Source organism: Pistacia vera, unplaced genomic scaffold (assembly GCF_008641045.1).
Source record: "Pistacia vera cultivar Batoury unplaced genomic scaffold, PisVer_v2 Contig8, whole genome shotgun sequence".
NCBI lineage: Eukaryota > Viridiplantae > Streptophyta > Magnoliopsida > Sapindales > Anacardiaceae > Pistacia > Pistacia vera.
The window spans coordinates 313027-338387 of NW_022196667.1; the positions used below are offsets into that span (position 1 = coordinate 313027).

At 35.4% G+C, this 25361-nt stretch overlaps 1 protein-coding gene and 2 pseudogenes across 1 annotated transcript; all 3 read right to left on the reverse strand.

Annotated features, from left to right (window-relative positions):
• The window catches only part of LOC116117106, a 29879-nt pseudogene extending 21125 nt beyond the window's left edge, over window positions 1–8754 (reverse strand).
• A 2426-nt stretch (window positions 8755–11180) lies between these two features.
• LOC116117092 lies at window positions 11181–12313 on the reverse strand (annotated as a pseudogene).
• A 5737-nt stretch (window positions 12314–18050) lies between these two features.
• On the reverse strand, window positions 18051–22959 carry LOC116117107. Its single transcript, XM_031403131.1, has 9 exons — window positions 22848–22959; window positions 21605–21703; window positions 20818–21074; window positions 20457–20588; window positions 20090–20212; window positions 19693–19821; window positions 19144–19361; window positions 18639–18792; window positions 18051–18376 (listed from the first exon to the last, which is right to left on the reverse strand). The coding sequence occupies exons 1-9, from the start codon at window positions 22957–22959 to the stop codon at window positions 18158–18160; spliced, it is 1443 nt and encodes a 480-aa protein (XP_031258991.1). The 3' UTR covers window positions 18051–18157.
• Between the last annotated feature and the right edge of the window lie 2402 nt (window positions 22960–25361).

Sequence of the window (25361 nt, forward strand, 5' to 3'; positions counted from 1 at the left end):
ATTATTATTAATGAACATGTGTTATGAAATCTTTAAAAACTGAAGAGAGCTCATATCAAAATAGAATTCTAATTCATTGTAAAATCTTGTAACAATGTTGGGTTGTATTCTAAGTCCATGGTTCACCCCATGAGCTCGTAAATGAAGTTCTCTTCTTACAGTATAAAGGTTTTGATCTTGACTCCAACAGATTAACCAAATAACAAAATTCACTTTGAAATTTAAGAAAATGTTGATGCTCGTTTTCTGCACCAACCAACTGTCACATGGGTGACACTGTTTTATGAATTTTATGCTCGTGATAATGGATGCGTTTAATGAAAAGAAATGAAAAGAGATTTTTTAAGTGGTTCGGATGCTAAGGTAGTAAATCCTACGTCCACTGATTTTGTATTGATGTTGGTGTGGGTCAGGTCGCTAAGTGGACTGACGTACATAAGAGTTAATGAAAGTAATCTGCTCTTTCTTTTTACAAGAGAGAGAGAGTTGTCTTTGGGTAATGCATGAACCAACCCCCTTAATGGTGAGGTTTTCTACATTTTATATCGTATTGAAGCGTGTAATCATCATTAAATCTACGGGTTAGTGTGATTGTCAGGATATCATCTATCTTCACGTCCTGTTTTCCCTTTTTCCAAGCTGACTTTGTATGACTTGCTGCAGAGAAACAGACGCGTGTGAGCTCCATGTTTATTTGCAGGTCTGACGTGCGTACATTGTCCTGACGGGGGCAGGTTACTCCTGACGCGACTCCTTCCACGTCAGCTCTTCATTTTCCCGTGCATAACAGAAAAAAACATAAATCTCTTTACCTTTAGTAAGTTATTAATGTGATGTTAGAATCTACTCCCTCTGTTTCTCTTTAAAAATCTTTTTAGCCTTATAAATTTTTTCTAAAATAAATGTCTTTTGGCCAAATGCAACTCTCTCTCTTTCTCGAAGTATGCCCTGTCTCCTCTCTCTCTTTCTCTCACCCCTCATCTCCTCTCTCTCTCTCTCTCTCTCTTTTTCTTTTTCTTTCTCTTTAGAAGCCATTTATTTTTCATCAATCATCATTCCCATTTACCACGCACTCTCTCTTTCTCTCACCCCTCATCTCCTTTCTCTCTCTCTCTCTTTCTCTTTTTCTTTTTCTTTCTTTTTCTCTTTAAAAACCATTTATTTTTCATCAATCATCATTACCATTTGCCACGCACTTTTAGAGGAGAGGAAGGAGCAAAGAGAAAAAAAATTTATATTAAAAAATTAATTTATTAAAAAACATACAATGACTTGCAACAACTTTTATTTCCAAACGGAAGGAGTATAATATGATGGGTTAATAAATAAGTTATTAATGTGATGTTAGAATCTATAATATGCTGGGTTAACAAATATTTACCTAATTGCTTCTCGATTATTTATTTTAACTAACAAAAACTTGACAGCTGGAAGATTTCTCTTATTATTATATCTGTTAAAAGATTATTGTTATTTAATTATAATTAAAAGGAGACTTATGAGATTAGCCCTTCCATATTAGCAATTCGTACGAAGTTAAAAGCATCATTTCTCACGTTGTACTCCACAGCTAATTCATTACCCAATAGTGCATCCTTTTTTCTTCCTTCCAGTCAAAGAACATGCAAGACCCACATCCCTTTTTTAAAAAGCTTGATACTTTTGAGAAGAAAACAGGTCTTCCGAGGAATCTTCGAAAAACAATAACGAAGCTCCGACGAACGGCGTTGGTACTCTTGGATGATGAGATTCAGACATCACAGAATAGACTGGCAGAGCCTTCACGGATGTTGGATGATGCTGATCCTCTGTTGAGAATATTGGCAAGGGACATATCCAAGGTACGCAAAATCGCACCTTCTTATCAGATCAAGAACCTTATAAAAAGGTTAGAAGCAAAGGCAGCTACTATTATACGTGACTATAATCAGATTGCGCCTGTCATTAGGTGTGATTATCCGAGTGACTGGGTAGCAAGTGACACCTTCGTGGATACTTCCGAAGTTTTCGGGAGAGACGCTGATAAGGAAAAGGTTATAGAGTCTTTGCTGAGACAAGACAGTGACTCATCTGTGACTGCTATAGTTGGGAAGGGAGGTATAGGAAAAACCACCCTAGCCAAACTGGTTTATAATGACAAAAGGATAGCTGATCGCTTTGATCTCAAAATGTGGGTATGTGTACCTCCGGACTTTGACATAAATATCTTGATGCAACGAGCTTATGGTTTTGTAACCGAACAAAATCCTGATAAATTAGCATTGGAGGATGGTTCGGAATTCTGCTTGCTAGAAGCATTGTCTGGGAAGAAAATTTTTCTTGTTTTGGACAACGTGTTGAATATAAATAAGGAAAATATGAAGTATTTGAAGAAAGTACTGGATGAAGCCGATGAAAGTAAAATTTTGGTTACTACCCACATAGAGCTAGCTGAAAACGGTATAGGCACAGTTGACAATCATGCTTTAAAAGGTCTTTCCAATAAGGATAGTATGTCGTTGTTTGTGAAATATGCATCTGGAGATCGAGCAAACAATGAAGATCAACGCCTCAAAACAATTGTCAAAGTATGTGATGGGATTCCTTCAGCAGTCAAAATTTTAGGAACCCTACATTCGCGTAATCGGCCGCAAATTGAAGATCCTGACTTCTGCAGGGAAATGGAAGAGAGAAATAACATCGAACCCATGTTGAAATTAAGCTATGACAATTTGGAATATGATTTGCGAATTTGCTTGAAGCATTGTTCCTTATTTCCAAAGGGCTTTTGTTTTAACAGTCATTATCTGATCCATTATTGGATGGCCGAAGATTTTCTTCGATCTCGGGATAAGAACGAAGAGTTGGAAGATATTGGGGAGAGATATTTGAAGGAATTATTTGATACGATTTTCTTTCAAGACGTGGTAAATCATGGTTATTATTTTACATTCAAATTGCATGATTCTATGCATAATCTTTTGCTAAAAGAGGCACGAAATGATTGCCAAAGGGTGGATCTTAGAGTCAGGTATTCTAAAATACAGGCTAAATATTTGTCATTTTATGGTATTCAACATGGTGATGAAAAATTTCCACATGTTGCACCGTCCCTGTTGGCAATCATCATAAAAAGTTCTCCGTTTAAGCCTGTTAGTAAATCCTTCGTTAATAGATTGACATCGAAGTTTAAGAAGATCCGCCTGTTATGCTTAAGTGGTTTACAATTTGAAGAGCTACCGTATTGTGTCGGTTCATTGGATCAATTGAGATATCTTGACCTATCTTGGAATTTAATTATGATGGAACTCTCGGAGGCAATTTGTAAACTTAAGAGTTTGCAAACCTTAATACTTCTTGGTTGTTTACGTCTTAAGAGGTTTCCTAAAAATATGCGAAAAATTATCGACCTCAGATATTTGGAAATAACCACAAAAGTGCGGCGTCTACTGGGAAATGAACTTGAATATTTGCCCTCTCTCCGATGTCTGCACTTGTATCACTGTCACCATCTTGAAAATTTGTCTGGAACGATGCAAAGTCTCACCAACCTCCGAACATTGATTTTGCAAGGTTGTGATAGCTTGAAGTCCTTGCCAGACGATATGAAATATCTAGAGAGATTGGAGAAGCTTGTGATACACAGTTGTTCAATCCTTAATCTGAGGATGGACTTGCAAGAAGAAGACCGCCGCCTGAACCTTAAAGTATTTATGATTTATGAACTAGAAGAAGCATTAGATTTACCCCAATTGATTCTTCAAGGGTCGGCGAACACTTTAGAGTACATGCGGATTGATTCATGTTCCAGTCTCACAACACTACCACCATGGCTCACAAATATCACATCACTTAAAAAACTTGAGATTGTAAGTTGCCCAGGATTGTCATCTCTGCCAAGCGGGATGGAGAAACTCACTGCCCTTAAAGAATTGAAGATACAAAAATCTCCTACCCTTAGTGAAAGCTGCAGAAGGAATCGGTCAAAGATTGATCATGTCCTGAACATTCATCTTGACCCTGAAATTGCTTCATCATCGAGATCAGGTATGTGTAAAACTCTCTGTTAGTTTCATTGTTATAAAGCCTGGTAAATGTTTTAAATAAGCTAGCTTATAATGTTATTGTTGGAATACCCTTCAAAAAAAAATTAATTTATTTCTAATTCTTGACCCTGCAGTTCCTATCATCATCCGGGACCAATAAGTGATCAGGTATGCGTAAAAATCTCTCTTATTTTCATTGTTATAAAGCCTAGTAAATTGTTTATATATATGAGCTAGCTTACAATATTATTGATGGTACATACCCTTCAAGAAAAAAAAAAATGATTTATTTCTATTTCCCAATAGCTTATAAACATTACCGATTTCAAGGATATGCTGTATTCTTGGCATCCACTGCAAGCTATGAAAATATTTTTATAACTTTGGGATTCATATTTTGTTGTTGTGGTGTCCAATTCCATGTGCATTGTTTCTGCTACCTTTTTAATTCAAACCGTGTTAACTATACTACATGGCTCAGTGAAATGTGATAATTTATTATGATATTTAATGTATAAATCCTTCTCATAAATTTTTTTATTCCAATATATCCTATGCCAATTTATATCTTTTATTTTGTGATCCGTATTTGATGTTGAATGTCAAAAAGGTCTGATTATGCCCTCTATATCAGTCAGTTTTCAGGTATCCTGTAGGAAGATTTTTAAAGAAAGATATTTGGATTTTTGATGCTCGTCTGTGGAATATAACTTTACTAAGAATTTTATTGGTAAAAATTTAATACTTTGCTCTGACATTTTTACTTATTAACTTGTATTGTTATTTATTTATTTTTTGCAGCGTTCTGGAGAATCTGTCAAAAGTCTTGAGCAAGTGCAAGACGTATCAATTCTGATTCGTGCTTATTGTGATGTTTTTCTTTTTATTTTTGTCAAGAATTTTTATGTTCGGCGTATTTGTTATTTTCTGAAACTTATGGTGTGTTGAATAATTTCATGAAACCTCAAGGGAAGATATACTTTTCCCTATGTTACAACTGGATTCATGTAAATAATGTTTGCACTGGATAATGCTACTGTTTGTTTGGTTATTTTTGTTCCCATTCAAAGACTATGAATAATCTCAAAATAAAAGTATCTTAAATGGTGTTTTCTTTTTTCTTTTTGATATTGTTCATTACAAAGGGAGTGGCTTGCTTGCTCGCAAAATTACCTCAACAAACGAACAACCAACTATGAAATGGAAGTATAAAACTAGTTGATCTGCAAAATTCATAACTTACAGCTAGGGCAAGGCAGCTTGTGGTAAAGATAATGCATTCTCATTTTGAAAGTTATAATCTACCTCACCAAATCTCATGAAAAATGAGAAAGAGAAATGGGTAGTTTTATGTCCAGGATTTCCAAGCTTTCTGCATTTTGTTAGCAAGATATCTAGTAGCATTGATGCCACCAACAGCAAGTAGACCAGACACTGCCTGTCTTGCACTTGAAACCATTACAGTTCGTCGCAGAACCTTCTGCATACATTTAGCTGCCTCTTCTCTTGACCGATTTAAACTTCATTTATAGCTCGACCTGCAAAATGTATGTTATGTAATCATTCAAGTATCCAGGATTAAGTATGGAAGGTCTAATGAAAAATTTTCAATCACTTGTTCTCTTAAGGAAATTGGATGCAGATAAGTTTTGATTTGTACACTGCCTCAGAAATATATCTTCTTAATCTGGGCATACCAACTGAAGTTCATACATATTCATTTATTCTCTTTTTCTCTCCAAGCTTCATCCCCATTTGACTTTTAATGGCCGGTGGGAAGAGAAGACACAAGGGAGCAATGACTGGCAAGCCACAATCCTGATTCAAGCGACAGAAACATATCAGAACTTGGTGTTTTAAAGCATCAGATGACAAGAACAAAGGTTGTTCAAACACAGTTTCCTAAACAAAACAGTTTTTTAAAACTGTTTTTTCATAAATTATCATGAAAAAAGAATTTACTTTCACCATAACAAATATAGTAAACAATGGAACATGTGAACTGAAAATGGGAAATCATAATTTCAAAAAATAAAAATAAAAACCAAGTTAGATGCATAACAGTGCCTCCAATATTGATTCTAAGAACAGAGTAAAGAGTTTAGGCTAATTGTACATATATATGTCATATTTGGTATGAGGCCAATACATAATCAAGTATTTGGGTATTGATTCACATTTTACAAACCTGTGATATATTTGCTTGGTCAGTTCCAGATGATGAGACTCCAATAAGTCTTTGGCCTCGTGTTCTTGAAGAAAGGCTTATACATTGAGTGGATAAATCAAACTGTCCTTGCACAATCTTTTTCACCTGAGGCAAATTTTATACATGAACACCAGAAACTTCGGGAAACAAAGAAATGCTTGTTCACTTTGTATAACTCTTTATTATTACATAACTGTCTATAGTGATGATGAACACGAGGGAGGAAGAGAGGGACTCTTTCGTAAAATTCACAACATGAGAGAGTCACCATGAACCATGCAAATCAATGCTATTGAAGCCACAAATCATTTTCTCAATATTTTATATAGGTGTGATCAAGCTGTACCTTCTTTTGTCCTCTGCAAAAAGCATACGCAAATCTCCCATATATGAAAGGCTACATATTTTGGCAAACAGATCTTCCTGCACAATCAAAGACCTAATCATAACTCTAGCAACTCTAAAATGAATGAGCAGTAACATGTAGCAAACCTGTGTTTAACGGAGGCAAGAGAGAGAGCAGCAGACAATGCACCCTCAAATTAACAGAGTTTGTATTGCAATATCCAGATTATCCCAGTATGTGTACTGCACAAGCAACACCAAGCTCCCTGGATTGGTAAAAATACTGATTATGAGACCACAAACTCAATTTTCAGATCTCATTCATGATTAAACCAAAATCAGCGTAAAGAAGCAGAAGATAGCTAATGCAGACACAGCTCGGAGAGAGGAATTCAGAATAATTAGCTAAACATAAGATCTCCTATCATTGATATGATCACATGTCAAATGACATCTAAGCAACATAAGGACATACACGCTCATCAGTCATGCACTTTTAGTACATTATACTTGGCAGCTTGTCAGCCTACACATCTTAGCTTCAAGCCATGATTGTTTCAGGGCTTTATATTGACTAGTTGGCATGACATCTAGCAATTTATCCATGGAGATGTTATTGTAGAATATTAAGAAAAACTAGCAGGTTATATAGAAAAAGAAAATGTTAAATCCGGGCTAATTTGTTAGGGACTGAGCACTAATGATTATAGGAAAGACAGATAGTCAGCACAACCACTTTTGCTTTAGATTAACAGTTCCTATGTCTAAAATCTTGTAAACTGTCAATTTGAAACAAACAAAAATAAACAAGATCTTCAGCCACCTTTGAAGCTCTCTTGAAGGTGTGATCGCTAGGTCTGATTTCCTAGTCCCTTTGCTGAAATTATGACACTATTTCCCAAGGAGAATGTTGATGCATATTACAATTAAAATGATAAAAATTTATTAAAAAAAAAAGGGAAAATCAGGAAGGCAGACCGGTTTCTGTAGACGACCACTTAAATAATCTCTCCAGTTCAGCATGTCCTGAACAAGTCATGCATTCCAACAACCCCATACTTCAACATCTGCCATAATTTGTTTCATGCATTACACACGGAAATTTCAATTCATCATAGAAATAAATGCAAGAAATGATTGGAGGTGCAGTTCATGCCTAAATCAGATTCCTTGTTCATGGACAATAACTAGTGTGCACACACAAATATAAGTCTTGTATTTAAGTCATCAGATTTAAGTTTTTGAAAAGTCAGTACCCTTATCATCCCGGTAACAAACGGGTTGAGTGTACTCCTACACCTATTTCATCTGCATGAGTTAATCTAGGGCAAGACAACCAACCAAATTTTAGTCTAAGTATAAAAAATGAAATTTCAACATCTGTTTAGGAGTGTGCAGAGAGTCGAGAGATACAAAGAGAATAGGGGAGAGAGAACACCAGCTTTGCCCCGCCAAGCAACCTCAACCACGAAGCATAATGATCTGCATTCATTTCAGATTCTGGTCGTCCGACGACCCAAATAAGTTTATTAGAAAATCAATAGCATACTTTCCGAACAGAAACAATTTAATCAACAAACACTCTATATATACATGACACACCTGAGAATGCCATTGCAGAGGATCCGACACTCCGAGAATATAATCTACCATAGCTGGACTGCATAAACATAAACTCATATGTTTAAAGATAAAAAACACTAACTTTTAAAGTAATTAATGCGACACTAAAAAAATCAACAGAACGCAAAGTAAAACCAGAGTGAAACCTTGTCTTTATTGTTTGGATGCAAAGTGGAACCATAAACACAGCAGAATTCTACAGAGGGAACAGCTTTCAAAAAGCTCACTAGCTCAGCTCTCTTCTCATTCTCCATTAGTTACACTACTGTTTAATCACAAACAAAAACAACTAAACCATCATAAACCCACATGGCGAATACTTGTAATCAGTCCATAACAATGCTCATTCCATGAACCAGGCAGCAGTATTAAAGAAAAGCGAAAAGGGTTGGCATTTCAGCTCATGCTTTACTCCAAAACAAAAGTTGAAAACAGAACGATGAGTTTCAAAGAGAATTTTTATCAAACAGGTAGCGTGCACTTCAAATAATTAAAAACTGTTGCCAAGAAGTGTTTTTGTTTTTTGGAATAGCAAAATTCGAAACAAACAAAGCAAACGAATCAAGCGGTGCTGCGGTTTCTCACTCTTCAGTTTCACTTTGGAGTAAATGAATTCGACCAAAGGAGTCAAAAGAAAGCCCTTTTTATTTCTTGTTTGCAACTGGCTTAAATGGTTGCCTATATTACCTTTTCTGTACTTAATATTTTCGTTTAAGTCTATTACACCAATTTATAATTAGTCATGTTAAATTAATTTTATTTTTCCTTTTCAAGTTAAAACCGTTTAAACTCTAATAATATAAGAGTAATGTTATGTTTACTCACCATCTTACTAACCATTTTATTATCCTTGGTTAATATAACGCATAGTACCGGTACTATACATTATATTTACAAAAAATAATAACATGATTAGTAAGATGGTGAGTAAGTATGGTTTTATTGATAATCTGAATGGTTCAATTTATACTCATTCTATATGGAATATAATCAATTCAAACATATGTAGGACGGGGTTTTAGTGTGATACATCATTGAAATAATACACCAACGTAAAACTTGTAAACTCATAATGTGAAATTTTTGAAAGCGCAAAACTTGTAACCCTAAACCCACCCAGAAAACCGGTCCTATGAGCCTGAAGAATTGTAATATGCCCTTCTAATAGATAAAATTTCAGTTTAACCCTCCTTATATTTATTATCTACAAAATAAGGGGTTTTAGATATTTAGCGGAGGCTTAAACAAAATTGGGCCGGAAGGTTTGGGACTGGGCCTTAGAGGAGAGACCAAACCTAGGCCCGGGCCGTCCTCCATGGGCCTGGTCTGATTTTGGGACCAAACTTTATAGGACCGATCTTTGTGACGATGCAGTCCTAGGCCCAGTTTTTTGGGTCCGGGCCCAAATTCCCACCTCCAATTATAGCGACAGACCTGCAAGACAGAAGTGTATACAAGCAACTCGGTCTCATCAAAATGTATAATCCCAAACTAGATTAAATTTCATTCACATAGACACATAATCAAAGATTGTTGAGAAAAAAGCCAGAATAGCACTGATAACATTAGAATCAGATATCTTTATAAGTGAGCAAGTGAAAACTGCCATTACAAAACCTGGCATCTTCTTCCCCATTGGAACCCCACGCAAAAAGGTCTCAATGGGTGTTAAAATAAGCTANCCACATGGCGAATACTTGTAATCAGTCCATAACAATGCTCATTCCATGAACCAGGCAGTAGTATTAAAGAAAAGCGAAAAGGGTTGGCATTTCAGCTCATGTTTTACTCCAAAACAAAAGTTGAAAACAGAACGATGAGTTTCAAAGAGAATTTTTATCAAACAGGTAGCGTGCACTTCAAATAATTAAAATTTGTTGCCAAGAAGTGTTTTTGTTTTTTGGAATACCAAAATTCGAAACAAACAAAGCAAACGAATCAAGCGGTGCACCGGTTTAAATGAATGTGACCAAAAGAGTCAAAAGAAAGCCCTTTTTATTTCTTATTTGCAACCGGCTTAAATGGTTGCCTGTATTACCTTTTCTGTACTTCATATTTTAGTTTAAGTCTCTTACACCAATTTATAATTAGTCATGTTAAATTAATTTTATTTTTCCTTTTCAACTTAAAACCGTTTAAACTCTAATAATCTAAATGTTGAGGTTCATTTTATACCAATTCTATATGGAATATAATCAATTCAAACATATGTAGGACGGATTTTAGTGTGATACATCATTGAAATAATACACCAATATAAAACTTATAAACTCATAATGTGAAATTTTCAAAGCTTAGAACTTGTAACCCTAAATCCACCCAAAAAACTGGTCCTAGACTCCTAATGCGTAAAATTTTCGTTTAGCCCTCCTTATATTTATTATCTACAAAATAAGGGGTTTTAGATATTTATCGAAGGCTTAAACAAAATTGGGCCAAAGGGTTTGGGACTGGGCCTTGGAGGAGAGACCGAACCTAGGCCCGAGCCCTACTTCATGGGCCTGGTCTAGTTTTGGAACCAAACCTTATAGTACCGGTCCTTCTGATGATGCAGTCTTAGGGTCGGCTTTTTGGGTGGGTTTTTGGGTCCGGGTCCAAATTCCCACCTATTATAGCAACATACCTGCAAGACAAAAGTGTGTACAAGCAACTCGGTCTCATCAAAATGTATAATCCCAAACTAGATTAAATTTCATTCATATAGACACATAATCAAAGATTGTTGAGAAAAAAGCCAGAATAGCACTGATAACATTAGAATCAGATATCAAAACTGCCATTACAAAACCTGGCATTTTCTTCCCCATTGAAACCCACGCAGAAAGGTCTCAATGGGTGTTCAAATAAGCTAAAAAAGCAGAAGGCAGCAATGCCGCAGAGTCACAACTAGTAATAATATTCGTCAATGGAAAGGACATTAAAAAATAAAAATTGTACAAAGGACAACTTGTTTTTTTTTTGGTGAAAAGAAGGCTTTTTTAACAGTTTAACTTGTCTGAAGTAAGTCCATCCTGTACTGCGACCAAATCAGGAAGCACAAGGGCACCAGATTTTTTCCATTCCTGAGCATCAGGTGTCTTGAACCTATCTAATAGTATTGCATGCATCCCCACTTCCTTTGCAGGGAGATAGTCTTTGCGAAAGCTGTCTCCAATGTGCAGAGTTTCATCAGGAGCAATATTTCCAGCTTTTTCAAGGGCAATCTCATAAATTCTTGGGTTAGGTTTCTCGACGCCTTCAAGACCAGAAAATACACCAAAATCCCACTCGGTTCCCTGAATTGTTAATTGTATGAGACTGTTAGGACTTCTATTGCTCAGAAACCACATTTATAACAAAAAGGACAATCAGTAGCATTAATGAGGAAAACCTATGAGACGTTCGTACATGTCAAATAAATTTTGAAAAAGATATATAAGAACATATTGACCTGGCTCAAACCCAAAGCTGGAAGAATTACATCCTGATAACGGTACTCTGCATTGCTAATAATCCCAACTTTTAGACCCTGTCCATGTGCCCATCTTAAGAATGGTTTAGAGTCTGGGAAGATAGTATACGGTGCAGATGAACCAAAGGATGCGTATATACGTTTAAATATCTTCTCAAATGTCTCCTCATCATAATCATATCCTGCCTGTAGGTGCAACAATTCATGTCATATCCAGAAGTACAATCATAAAGCATATATTGATACAATTATGACTTTAGAAATATCTTCTTAAAAACATTACGATTACAGCATGTTGCAAAGCATTCAGGATCCGGGCTGCTACATATGCAATAAAAATGGCATGCTAATCAAGCCAATGGCTCAGTCATATATCTTACCCTGACAAAGGAATCTCTAACACAAGTTGGGCATCTTTGCTGCATAACCAAAACATGGATACTTTGTTGCCATCTCTTTATATGCCAGTTTAAAGCCCTCATGCACACGTTTGTAGTCAGGGCATGGCAGTCCAACAGATTTGGCTGCCATGCAGTAGTAGTCACCAAGCTCCCCTTTGTAAGCCATAAGAGTACCAGTAACATCCACAGTGATACAGCGTAATCTTGACAACAAAGACATTGCAGCAGAAGTTGTGCAGCAGGTTTATTGAGATAGCTATGGTCTTTAACTTATGATAAATAGGGTCCTTCTTGACTATGGATCAACCTGTTTCTTCAAAGAATCCAAGAAGTTTGCATCTGCTAATTCAACAGTGTTGGTTATATATTGTCACCAAAGAGAGATGACTACAAAGCAATGAGGTTTTGGAATAAAACATGAATTTTACTTTAGTCTTCTAGAAAGGGTCAATTGACAAAGTTGCCAGAAACGTGACAAGGCCACTGGAAAATCACTCACCATTTTAACATCTAGATTACTCTTAGCTCAAAAGGAGGAAATAGAAGCTTAAACTATAACAACTAAGACACAAGTTCTATGCTTTCATCTTTGATCATGATAAATTAGGCATATATAGTTGGAAAAAAGCAACATGAACAAAGCCAGGGAGCAAAGTTCACAATCAAGGAAGATCCCAAATTATAGCACTTTCACACTTAAGTGTTAGCTCAGTATGGACAATAAATTAGTTGCTGAAATTTATCAAAAATTTTCCAAGAAAAGGAATCATTATTAATCTTACAGGGCTCTGAACCATTATAAGAACACCAAATAGCTAGTTGGGTGAAATATAAATAACTTGGAAACTGATATTCGAAAGAAAAATGAAAAGAAAATTATAGAAAAAAGATGGATTCCTTTGGCATATGAATGGAACTACAATACCATTGACTATGGCAGCTCACAGTGTTTATATGGTTCCTTCACCAAAATCTAGAAACAATTTTTTTATCATTGACACTATAACATAAAAGCAATCCGATTCACCTTTGTTTTCAATTACATATGTTGCACTCTTAGAAATTACATCAATCTTAATTCCAGATTTGATCAAACACAGTTCCCTTCTTGTCACTAAGATTATTCAGCAAATTGATCAAAACCTCCAATGATTTCTTTTGATCTCCTTCATACATGCCCTTTAAAAAGAAAGATTAAATACAATCACCATAAAGACACAATACAGAAACAATCATCCACAACAGAACAAAAACGACCAGAAAACCAAATCACACTCATATAAACAATTCAACCAAATCAAAACTTTTGACTCCCAAAAAGCAAATTAATTTCCTATAAGCACAATCTGGACATTGCATAACAATGCAGATAACACAACTCTCCTCCAACCCAGTTCACAAAATCATTTCTTTTTCCAATATCAAAGATAATTTATAGAATCCATTCACAAATAAAACAACAGATATCACAACATCGACTCTGTAAAACAAAAATGAAAACACATAACCAAAATTAGTCAAATAAAAAAAAAAAAAAAACCGAATAGAGCTATGTTGGGTGCACAAGGCAATCTGATGATCTCAATTCTAAGGATCACATGTACTACCATCTATTAGAGGATTTATTCCATAAATATTGGCGTTACCATCTATGTGGAATCCTCTAGTGGATCTATCCAATGAACTTGCCTATGACAAGCACCCATGTGTTGCACCAGGTTATCGACAAACAACTTTGACAAGTGAGATCTGTCAGTATCTTTTGACAAGGTCATTCAATACTATGATAGCTTTACCATATTATATGTGTCCTTAGGCAAAATAATATTGGGGCTACGGATGTTTCCAGAATGACCATTATATGTGATCATAGAGTCTTTACTATCGAGATTTGAAGCACTCGATACCCTCATCACGATTCTACCATTCTAAGGACATACATTATAACATATATTAAATACAAATTACATAATATAGAAAATACTTTTTATTAATTATAGACATTATTACCAGAGTCAACATTTACAAAATGGATTGCTCTAACGCTGTGTTTAGCATATAATGGTTTAAAACCTATCAATTTTTGTTGTAAACCTCAACTATGATCTAGATAATGTATTATGACACTCAAAAAATATGTTTTCAATTTAGCAACCCATATGACAGAAGTAAGTGCAATAGATATATTTTGATAATTTTCAAATTCTTTTTTGAGTTTATCACTTATTTTAGTATAAAGTTTTGTTATGTCCCTTCTAATTGTACCACTACTAACAAGCCTATATTGTGGACAAAAAACCATTGTTTTAAAAACCGGACCGGAGAGCAAACCGCTTTGATGGCTGGGTCACGGTTCAACCGGTCCAACCGGTTGAACCGTCGGTTGGACCGGTGATGTCATCACGCATCATATATACATTAAACAGCAAGGCTAGCTTCTAGTATCTTCAAGTTTTTCTCTTCTCTTGTTGTATATTATAGTATTTCTCTCTTCAAAAATATTTTAAGAAGTAAATCCCACCTAAAATATAGGACTGATATGTATAGTATGTATATAATTTCCATTTTTTTCCTCTCATTCATTTAGTATATAAATATATATATAAATTATAATACAGTACTAACATTATAAATACTATAGCTAACTTAAAAAGGTTTATAAGATCGCTAAGTTATAATCGAACAAATGAAACGTTTACAATATGATTAGGTTTCCAGGACTTCCAATCTAAAAAAATTACACCATCTGTCTGAAACTTGAAAAACATGTACTAAACATGCACTAAGCAATGAAAAGTGATGAGGTGCTCATGTAAACCAGCTGCTTTGCTATCTTAAGAAAAGAGATCAATCTCCTAACAATTAATTGTTCATAAAGGATCTCTTTCCTATTCGGCACATGTCATCTTCAACCCAACTAATCACCATTTACACATGAATTAATTAGTAAAAATAAGCAGAGATTTTGCGATTACAGTCAAAACTCAAAAGTTCCATATCCAGCCACAGCCAAGCCTACACAAAATACTATGATTACAGTCAAAAGTTGCATATCCAGCCACAGCCAAGCCTATACAGAATACTACAATTACAGTCAAAAGTTTTATGAAGAACAAATGACTAAAGCCATGCCGCATTGATTATTGCTCCAGATTAAGTTTGCATCATTATAAAAAGTTTTTACTGCATTTACCAAATGCTTATCCAAAAACCACAAGCTATGAATCACGAAATTATCCATACACAGACACAACCAAGAACCACTCACAACAATGGCCTCACTCTCTTCATCTCCTTCCCCATTTCTGTGATTCTGTCCTCTTCTAAAACCCTTAAAACCCTCTCAAAAAAGTCAACTATGTGATCGAAGAAGGGCTACCTGGATCGAGGAACGGAGCTATCGTCAACGATGGAGCTGTCGCCGTCGATCTCCAGCGAGGAACGGAGCTTTCGTTGTCGATTTCCGGCGAGGGAGGAAGACGTCGTCGTTGATTTCAAAGAGCTCAGATGCGATTTGGGTGGGTTTCAGAGATAAATTTTCGCAGAGAACAGACAACACACACAGACGAAGCTGATAAATATTCGCAGAGAAGAGAGAACTGAGAAGAATCTGAGAAAATTTCGTAAGAAACTGAGAAAATTTTCATTAGAAACTTGAGAAAATTTTCGTAAGAAGCTGAGAAGGAGTGAAAGAGAAGAACTGAATGCGATGAAAGGGGTTTTCGCGTATTAGGGATTTTTAGATTTGGACCGGTTTATCCGCCGGTCCGGTTGGACCGGCGGTTCGCTGCAAAAATCCGGTTTTCAAACGGTTTAAAACGGTCTATTGTTTTATAACATTTTGACATTGAACCGAACCGGACACATGGCCGGTTCACAGTCCAACCGGTCCGGTCCGGTCCGGTCCGGCTTTTAAAACAATGCTCCAAACCGAAGGAATACTAAAGCCACAATTGCAAATTTCCAGCAGTAGAGAAGACTCCAGCACCCCTGAAAAGCGCCCAAATCACAGCACCACAACAGCAAAAATCCGTAAAGGATTGCAGTCCCCAACAAACTCAAAGACCAACACCATAACTGCATGAATCCAGAGCAGAGAGCTACAGAACTGAAGACTCCAGACACGCAAAATAAGAAGCTGAGGGGAAAAGCCAATACAACCAGCAAACCCAAACAGAAAACTCTCAACCAAGAGGGGAGCAAACCCAAGCACCAGCACAGAGAAAAAACTAAAAAGCTGTTGATGTTGGATGGGTGTTCTGGTGTTTGTTTCTTTGCTTGTTACTCTACCAGTCTTTGAACTTAAAGAAAAACTGACTGTGATGAGTTCGATCTCCTTCCTAGTTCGTTCTCCCTACTTGCATGGTGTCGTTATTGCCGAAGTCACGATGAAAATGGAAGCTGCACTTTGGAGAAGAGAAGAAAGAAATGAAGCAAATTAAAAATTGGTGTTTTTAGGGATTAGATTTGCTAGTTAATGAACCAGTTTAAGCCTCGAGTCGGTCGGACCGGCGGGTTGACACTATTCAGCCAGTTTGTTACCGGTCTAAAGTGAATTTTATATTATTTTCGATTCTCATATTTATCCGGATCGGGTCCTAGTTGAACTGGTCGATCCAGTTCGAGTTTTAAAACAGTGACTTAAGATAGAGCAATTAGGAAACATGCTGGTCACTTGTCCAGTAAATTTAAATTATTAATCGTGAACCTAGTGTAGGAATGGAAGCTCTATGTGCAGAAAAGAACATAAAGCATTACCCTCCATTGTATATTTGCACACTTTTTTGGCTTTAATGAAGCTGTACAGTGAACTGGGTTCTGTATTAACAAATAAGAAACTAATGCAAATCATTTAATGATTGTGCTTTTATATCAAGTAATCATTAGAGCTAAGTAATAGTTAAACCCTCTATTGAAGTCTTAACTTTCCAAATCGATTACAAAGGTTTCCTTTAGTAGAGATTCAAGTCAAAGCAATCTCTTTGCATTGAAAATGTGGGCATGGATGATGCATCTTATTTACAAAACGTGCGACATCATTTCGTACGTAAAGTGATGAGGGATATTTAATTGCACAGCTTACAAAATGTGAATACTTAATATGGCAATTGGCATTTGGCAAGACCATGAAAAATGTGAATACTAACTTTAAAGGCCACCCCATTTGGATTTGGATTCGAGAATGTGTCCGTAACCCCATGTTTTCAAGAACATTTACTCATATTTCGAGCTTCCTGTCTCTTGACCAAAAGATGTGCCTCTCGGAAATTTCAACAAGCGAAACTTCTATAAAGGAGATGGTGGGCCTTTCGAGTTTGATTTGACAAATAAATATAGTATAACGAATCATTACATTACCATAAATTAAATCAGTATCTGTTATGGTAAATAGTGTCAATCTAATAGTTCATAAAAAAACTAGCAACGGTATCTAGGTCAACTTACATATACTTCAACTAATCTCTGGAGTTCATTAAATATTCTACAAACCAAATAAACCAGATAAAACACAATTATACATTAAAATAGATAGTCTCAAAGTTTAAACCTAGAAAGTCAAGGAAAGGGATATACCTCCTTGACCATCAAACTAATCCCTTGAGGTTAACCTTAAGGTTTCGTTTAGAGAATAATATTAAACTTCAGTAAATTTTTAACAAAGTCTGTTTGTCTTTAAATATAATAATTTTTTGAACGAATTACAGAACTGCAAAACTAGAATACATGCATTTCTGGGACAAGTGCACTTGTGCATGAAACGGATCAAATTACAATTGATAGCAAAGCCTCAAAATCATACAAAAATGTCTACAATTTACAATGTTATCAAAGCACTCAAACGGGGTATACTCTATACACACACGTTGATATTTAGGGTATCACTCATTTTCTGTTCACTACACACATCAAATGCGAGAACATGTATACATAAAATGTAATTCTATGACACAAAGCAGAATTCTCTCCTTATCTCCGCTTTCGGTCCATGGATTTGTACCTAATGGAGGCACAGGGATTATTGTGTGTAGCTGACAAGTCAGTATCACCAGCACTGTTGTGTTGAAACGAGTACAAGGGGACTTGCAACCCTGTTAAGATAATATCATGCTCTCAGCAAGAGCTCATATACATTACTATTGTTATCCCCGCTTACGTGCTTCAACATCTCAAAACTTCTACGGCTTCCTAAGAATTCAATTCGTTTAAAATTTACATAACCGTGCTCTGCTGTCTCTTTACTGGAGTACACCGCACGTAGCCGGTCAGCATGCCTTGAATCAGTGTGAATAGCTGAAATGATCTCATGAGGTGACATGTTCTCCTGCAAAAGGGTATCAACACACATTGAGGATTCCAGAAAGAAACTCCTTCCACTCATGATCAATGGAGAAGCTTCCAAGCTATATTAACCATATAGTTCTAATGAGGCATACAAAAGGGACATAACAGTATTCATAAGCATTTTCAATAGAAACCTGAAACAGGTTCACGCACACCCATTCTCCCACCCATTCAGACATACAGACACAATATTTATTGATCCACAAGTGGTAGTCCTAGAAGCAAACATCTTGAAATCATACCTGATAAAATTCATAGATATGATCTAACACCTGCAAACATGTGAAGCCATTATCACTGAAATATGTTCGCGAAGAAGGCCCCATCTCAGTAAATCGATCAACAGGAAAGAGTATGGTCAGAAAATGGTTCTTAAATATCAACTCGCTTTTTTCACTGCAGAGCCACATGTAAAAGAAATTTAGTGAAATAAAGCACTCTTCATTGAATCAGACAAATTATCAAAAAAGATTTTCAGTTAGTGGTCCAGTTAACCAGAGAGAGCATAAACACTTTTAAAAAAAAAGCGAGGTTTTCAAAATGGTCCCATCTAATAGGTCAAAATCGGCATACATCATTTAAATCATTCTCCACATTTGATAGCAAGAAGTGACAACAGGTTTTTGTAACACTAAATAATAGGATCCATGAGCTGGAGGGTCAAATCTCAGCCACAACCTTACACCTAGAAGCAAAGACAAAATCTCTACAATAGCAGAGAGAGGGAGAGAGAGAGAGATCAACAACCTTTCTGTAAGCAATCTGGTCAAGTTAGCAAATGAAGCTTCTGAATACTTGCTATCCTCCTTTGCATCAAAGAATATGGATGACTGATGTTCACTAACATCCTCACCACTGAAAGAGTCTGTGTATATAGAAGCAGTTGAAGTTGGCTCAGAGACAGACCAGCATATTGAATCCAGAAGGCTACTTGGGGTTAATGGACGTATTGGGGTTTGGCAAGTCTGTAAGAACAAAATCCAAAAACAAGTTCTATGATTTATATTTAACACAAAGTAATCAGTTCAACAGTGAAGCATTCAACAATAAGTCAAATTTTAATCTGACCCCAACAGTAATACAATCACAAATAAATAGAACTAACATGTAATGTAGTTAAAAGCAAACGACATAAAGATAACTTTTTAAATGTCAGCTGTATTACATGTCAAAACCACTACATTAAGATGGAGCATGGAGAAAATGGAAAACTTGCAGTCTAGGAATAATCAGACAAACAGAACCAAGCATGCATTAAGTAAAAACTTGCCGACAAATTCATGACTGACTACTTGCCTGCATACGACGACCACGCCGATTTCTGACACCAGTTTTAGCCAAATTTACAATCTGTTGCCTTTCTTCATAGCTTGCTTTACTTATACAGCTCTTACCATCTTGAGGAACATTTCCACCATTAATTTCCTTAAGAAGATACAGGGGACGGAGGTGATAGTCAACACTAACAGTACCAAAAATCATATGGGAGGATATAAAAGAAACAGTATTTCATGATAAATTCTTTCACTATACTTGTTTCGCCACACAAAGAAAGTAACTTATAGCTGAAATTTTTTACAATTACAACTGTGTCATTTACACTTGAAAGTGTATATGGATATATTAGAATCCTGTATTATTCTTTTGTCCAAAAAAGCATCTAAAAATTCTGAAAGCAAGTAACCAGAACTACCTCTCTTACAGTGCCATTTTGAAGATTTTCAAGCATAGTTCCAACCTGCCTGGCCAAATCAGCTGACATGTGAACAAGCCTCTGCACATTCTTCTCCTTTGCTGTTTTCAGAACCCAAAGAGGCTGAAACACATCACGTATCAAATCAATTTTATCATGATAAAAGCAATAAACAAAAGCACTCTTGATAATTTGAAGCTCTTCCATGTTACAGGTGATGTCATTTTTAAGACTTTCCAAAATGCGTGCAAGCATTATACAGAGACAGCCAGAAAACTTTATTCTTGTAGAGCCTAAAATTTTGAGCAAAGAAACTATTTCAAGTCTACAAATATGTCCAGTTTCAGTAGAGGTATAGAATACTGACCGTGACAATGTTGTTAGAAAGGCCAAGATATCTCTGGACAGAAGTCTCTTCACATACTACATGACTTGCATTGCAACCAACAAACCATTGATCTACAAGTGTAGCACCTTCTCTAGCAGCTGCCTCAAAGACCTATAAAACATATTAGATCTTTCAGTGATTGCCCAAGTCACTAACACAGATGATGAAATATACTGCTTCAGCTTAAACTGGGAGTAACAACTTATTGAATTTAACATTTATGCATAGATATCACATAAGAACTGTATCAGAAAGCTAATCGTAAACCAAGAGAGAGAACATATTCTTAATCAACATTGTACACAATAAAAGTTTTTCCAGCATCAAATTCAATGTTCACCTTATTCCGAAGTTCTTCTGAAATGTCTGAATCAACATACATTGAGTGGCCAGATAGGGTTGAATCCATGCTTCTATTAGAGTCTCTTTCAGAGAAATGTTTATTTGGTTTTGCATTCACGTCAAACTGCTTTGCATCATAAATGCCAGCTGGAAAACATGAGTTGTTGGTACCTGTTTGAAGTCGATTCAACTTGTCCAAGTGCATACCATATTCCTTTATACTCTTAACAGTGTAGAGCGATTCTTTCAACCTCACTACAACAGATAAGAACAATTGAATTTCAGATGATAAGCAAAAAACATATGTCAAATTAGTTCTCATATTTTTTCTTACTTAACAAAGAAAAGAAGTTTTTCATTGGAAGAGTTTTGAAAAACATAATTCCAACTCCTCAAATCCCAAAAAAAAAAAAAAAAAAAAAAAAAAAAAAATGAAATTATCCTTAACTTTGTGTCCATGTAATGTAAGCCCATGTAAACCGTTTATTAAATATATAAACTGTAGGAGCAACTCTACTTCAACAGAACACTAAGTCATACTTCTGATACTTTTATGACCACTGTCCAGATCGCAGTCTGTGACTTACAACGTAACAAGTATTGAGTACTTTAAAAATTTGTTAAACATATTAATACCAATTTCTGAGAATATAAGGTGCAACAACACCAACATAGGAGCCTTCCGTCAAAGTTAATACGCCAGGGTGGAAGTATCAAATCGGACTGAGAAACAGAAACAAAATGGATCATGGCATTTCATTATGAACTATTGTACGGACTCTTACCATTCTTCCTTACACTATCTAACAAACCATCCAAGGTAACAACAAGGTAACATTCTGATCCATGTTTCATAGCATGCTCACATTTACGGTCCCCAAGCGTAAATCAGTGTTAAGTGGTAACAACCACATCACAAAATGGGACATCTACATAGTAAGATATGCTTGGTTCCAAGGACATAGAGAAATACCCTTGATGTTTATGATTAGCATAAATCAATATGGAAGATTGTCTAAGACTTTTTCAAAAAACTATAATTTTCTCTCATTAAACCAACCAAAGATGAGTTATGAAAATGTGTTCCACATACAAGCAAAGATACTTTTAGTGATAGTAGAACAAAACGGCGAGCCAGAATGTCATTTCAATATTCTTTTAAGGTCAAATCTTCAAAGCTCATAATTAAGGTTATAGAACAAATGTATATTGTTTCCCAATATAGTTTAAAGGATATCGCCCTACTAAATGGGTGCATTGAGGATGCAAATGGGGCCTGTACTGGCCACCTCAATACTTTCGTGCTTCCATGACTTAGATTCCTGCTTGGCCAAACTAAAGGATGCACAAACTATGAATAGCCTTATTTTCAGCTACAAAAGTAACCGTAATCGCTAATGCACCATATTTATATGATGAAATAAAAGATAAAGCTATCATACCAAAGTGAAATTTTAAAAAAACCAACTTTTTTTTTTTTTTCGAGCCAGAATAACTAATAACAACAGACTATCATTTATCTATAAAACCATTTCCCCTCTCAAACCCATTCGCTCTCCTTATTAATCATTTGAATGTTTTCTTATCATCAAAAAGAAAAAAAAATTATAAGTGCTCTATTTCCTTTCGTCAGAAAGACTTATTTTATTTATTTTGAGTCTAACAAGTGAACTGGGATTGCGGTTAGAATAACTCTCAAGTGATACTAGCCAAATGAAAGCAGTTAAAATTCATGCAGGGAGATGGGAAATAAAAACAAAAATACAAAAAAAGCGAAATTCGTTGAAAAACAGAGCAAGATAGGGACAAGTAGAGTTGAAAAACACAAGATAAAGCATGAACGGTGAAGCATATACCTTTGGAAGAAGAACGGGGACACAAAATTACCAGCCGGAAAAGGGAGCGTTGGACCGAAAAGATTGAAGCAGCGCGAGTCAGAGCAAAGAGGAGGAGGCAGGAGACATGTGATTCAAGGATTGCACGCTTTTCAAAAGAAGGAGAGAAGGAGACAATCCAACAAACACAAACCGTGACATGCCCTTGTATTATCACTTCCCAACTCTACCGCCACGGCCACGGCACTGCCAGCGCCAGCGCCAGCAACCAGCACCAGCACCACCACCATCATGACTTTCACCATTCTATAAAATGTTCCAGAAACTGTTGACGGAACAAGAAAGAAAAGAAAGAAGAAGAAGAAGAATATGAATCTTAAGAAATGGGAATTTTGTTTTAGGATCTTGAATATTAAAAAGACGGTTTAAAAGAGTGAATTTTTTTGAAGCCTAGTGGCTATCTGAGTCTGAATACTCTGATGAGAGTTTACGCTTTATTCGTTTCAAAAGAAAAATTAAAGTTCACAGAGAAAGAAAAGAGCACGGGTAGTTTTTTTCACTTTCTTGTCAACAAAATTGATGGATCTTTGAAGGGCTTGTGTTTTACTAATTTACAAGTTTACCAATCCTTTCAAATTAAAGGGTTTAATATAAGGTAAATTCATGTAAATTATTAAATCATTTATTATTTCTTTAAGAGATATCAAAATACCTCATTAATAAAATCATTTTTTGTCTTTAAACCACCACTGCCTGATAGTAAAGTCTCCTAAGTCGAGTCTCCTTGAAAATAAAAAGTAAGAGGAGGATATTAACATGGTCGTGAGTGTAAGTCCTAATATTAATAATAGGGATGACTACTAGAGCTCGTACCTAGTAAATAGTTTTAGGATCTCGATGTTAGTTAAGGTACAGTAAAGGTGACTCGAATTCCTCAATTATGAAAAAAAAAATTATTAAAAGATATTTAATAATAATTCTGAATTTTAAATTTAAATAAATATATATTAAGTGACTACCACAACCATCCCAGTCAACTGTGGTTTCACTCAATTTTGGTGTTATTGTTGTTTATTTAAGCTTAGACACATCCTAACCACAAGCAGCAACATAAATGATATGAAAACCAAGAAATAAACTTCAATTTGTTAAAATAAAACATTATAATAAAATTAAATTTAAAATTAAAATTCATAGAACCTAGTAAAGAAAGCGAATTTGGAGATGTAATATAATCAACATATATAGTAAGCTTTCATGACACGATTTGTCGGATAAAAAAGGTGAAAACTTAGAGTATACCTAAAGACATTGATTAAATTCTCCTATTCAACCTAAATTTTATTGATTTTATTTAATGGTAAATGACATAAAAAGAAAACTTAAAATCCAAATCAAATTAATTCCTATCACACCAATAATTGCAAAGATGAGTGTGACAGAATTACACTCTTTAATTTTGTATAAAATGACTTAATTATTAACTCGATAAACATCTGATATTTAAGTATATGTATGGTTTATAGTTTGGGCTGCAGTTCCCAATTTTGTAAATTTGTAAGAAGAAGGCAGCAAGAAGCATGTGGAGAAGGGGTAATTGGGTGTCCATTTTGTCACGGTTAAAGGTCATTTTCTGTTAAAACACTTCGGGTCACATTTAAAAGTTGACCACTCTTATTAAAATAGCATTTATAATAAAGGGTATTCTATACCCACCACAAGTCCACAACTATAGCATAAACCAAAAGCATAATTGACTTTAACGTTATTCTGTTAATACCCATTAATGTAATGTACAAAGCTATAAGCTTCAACTAGCTTTCTCTTCAAATAAAAGGTGCAGCTTCCATAAGCTTTCAAGTGGGTTCAAAAAGCAGTTAAACTTATTGAATGTGGTCAGATTGCATCCAAGGAAGATTTTTGAAATTAAGAAGAACAAATATTAGTTTACAACCCAATCTTACAAACTTTCTAAACTTTCTCCAAAAAACCTGACATATTAGCTCAAAATTGGGCAATCGGGACATATAACGAGCAAACAAAACCCATTTACGAATTGACTAATTGAGAGCTACCACGTCGGAACTCTAAGAGAAAGTTTGTAAAATTGAGTTATAAGTGTAGAAACCTAACCAAAGTTAGTCGTTGAGCAAATGATGACACTGCAATAATCTGATTCTTTTGATATTGGTGGGTCCGTTACCCACATTCAATCTACACTATTGCCTTGACAAATTATAATAACTTAGTGTGAAATTGAAGGAAAAGGATCATGTATTTTGTAGTTGAGCTAACACTAACTCTTGTTATATGTTCCTTGTGATTGTGGAGAGGTGAGAGGAAAACTGTAAAATATTTAAGCTGAGCCAATAATAATATGGTGATGTTAGTGAGATACTATAAAATATTTACGAAAGTGGTATTTTAGCCACTAGTGAACCATGTCTTAAGTTGAAAGCAATAGGTTTATGTTTAAGCATCATACCAAAACTTGTGCAGGAAGGTTTTAGTTGCAGTTGGATGAGCCAAACACAATCACATCATGATCAAGTTTCTTGTAGCCATAGAATTATAAACAAAGTGGAGAGTAGTAGTAGGTCAATGAAGCTGTCCTTTTCTAAGATACACTCTGAAGCGGACTTGTTCTTTTATCCTAATTTTATATTTGAGTCTCTTGGATGAGGAGAATATTAGAGGGCGTGTTTGT

Excerpts from the sequence above, each read along its gene's own strand:
- LOC116117107 (XM_031403131.1), bottom strand. The coding sequence starts at position 22,959 with ATGGTGAAAGTCATGATGGTGGTGGTGCTGGTGCTGGTTGCTGGCGCT. Across the intron at positions 21,704-22,847 it reads TAATACAAGGGCATGTCACG|CGCTTGGGGACCGTAAATGT; the intron begins GTTTGTGTTTGT and ends AACACTGATTTA. Across the intron at positions 18,793-19,143 it reads ACCAGATTGCTTACAGAAAG|TGAAAAAAGCGAGTTGATAT; the intron begins GTTGTTGATCTC and ends GTGGCTCTGCAG.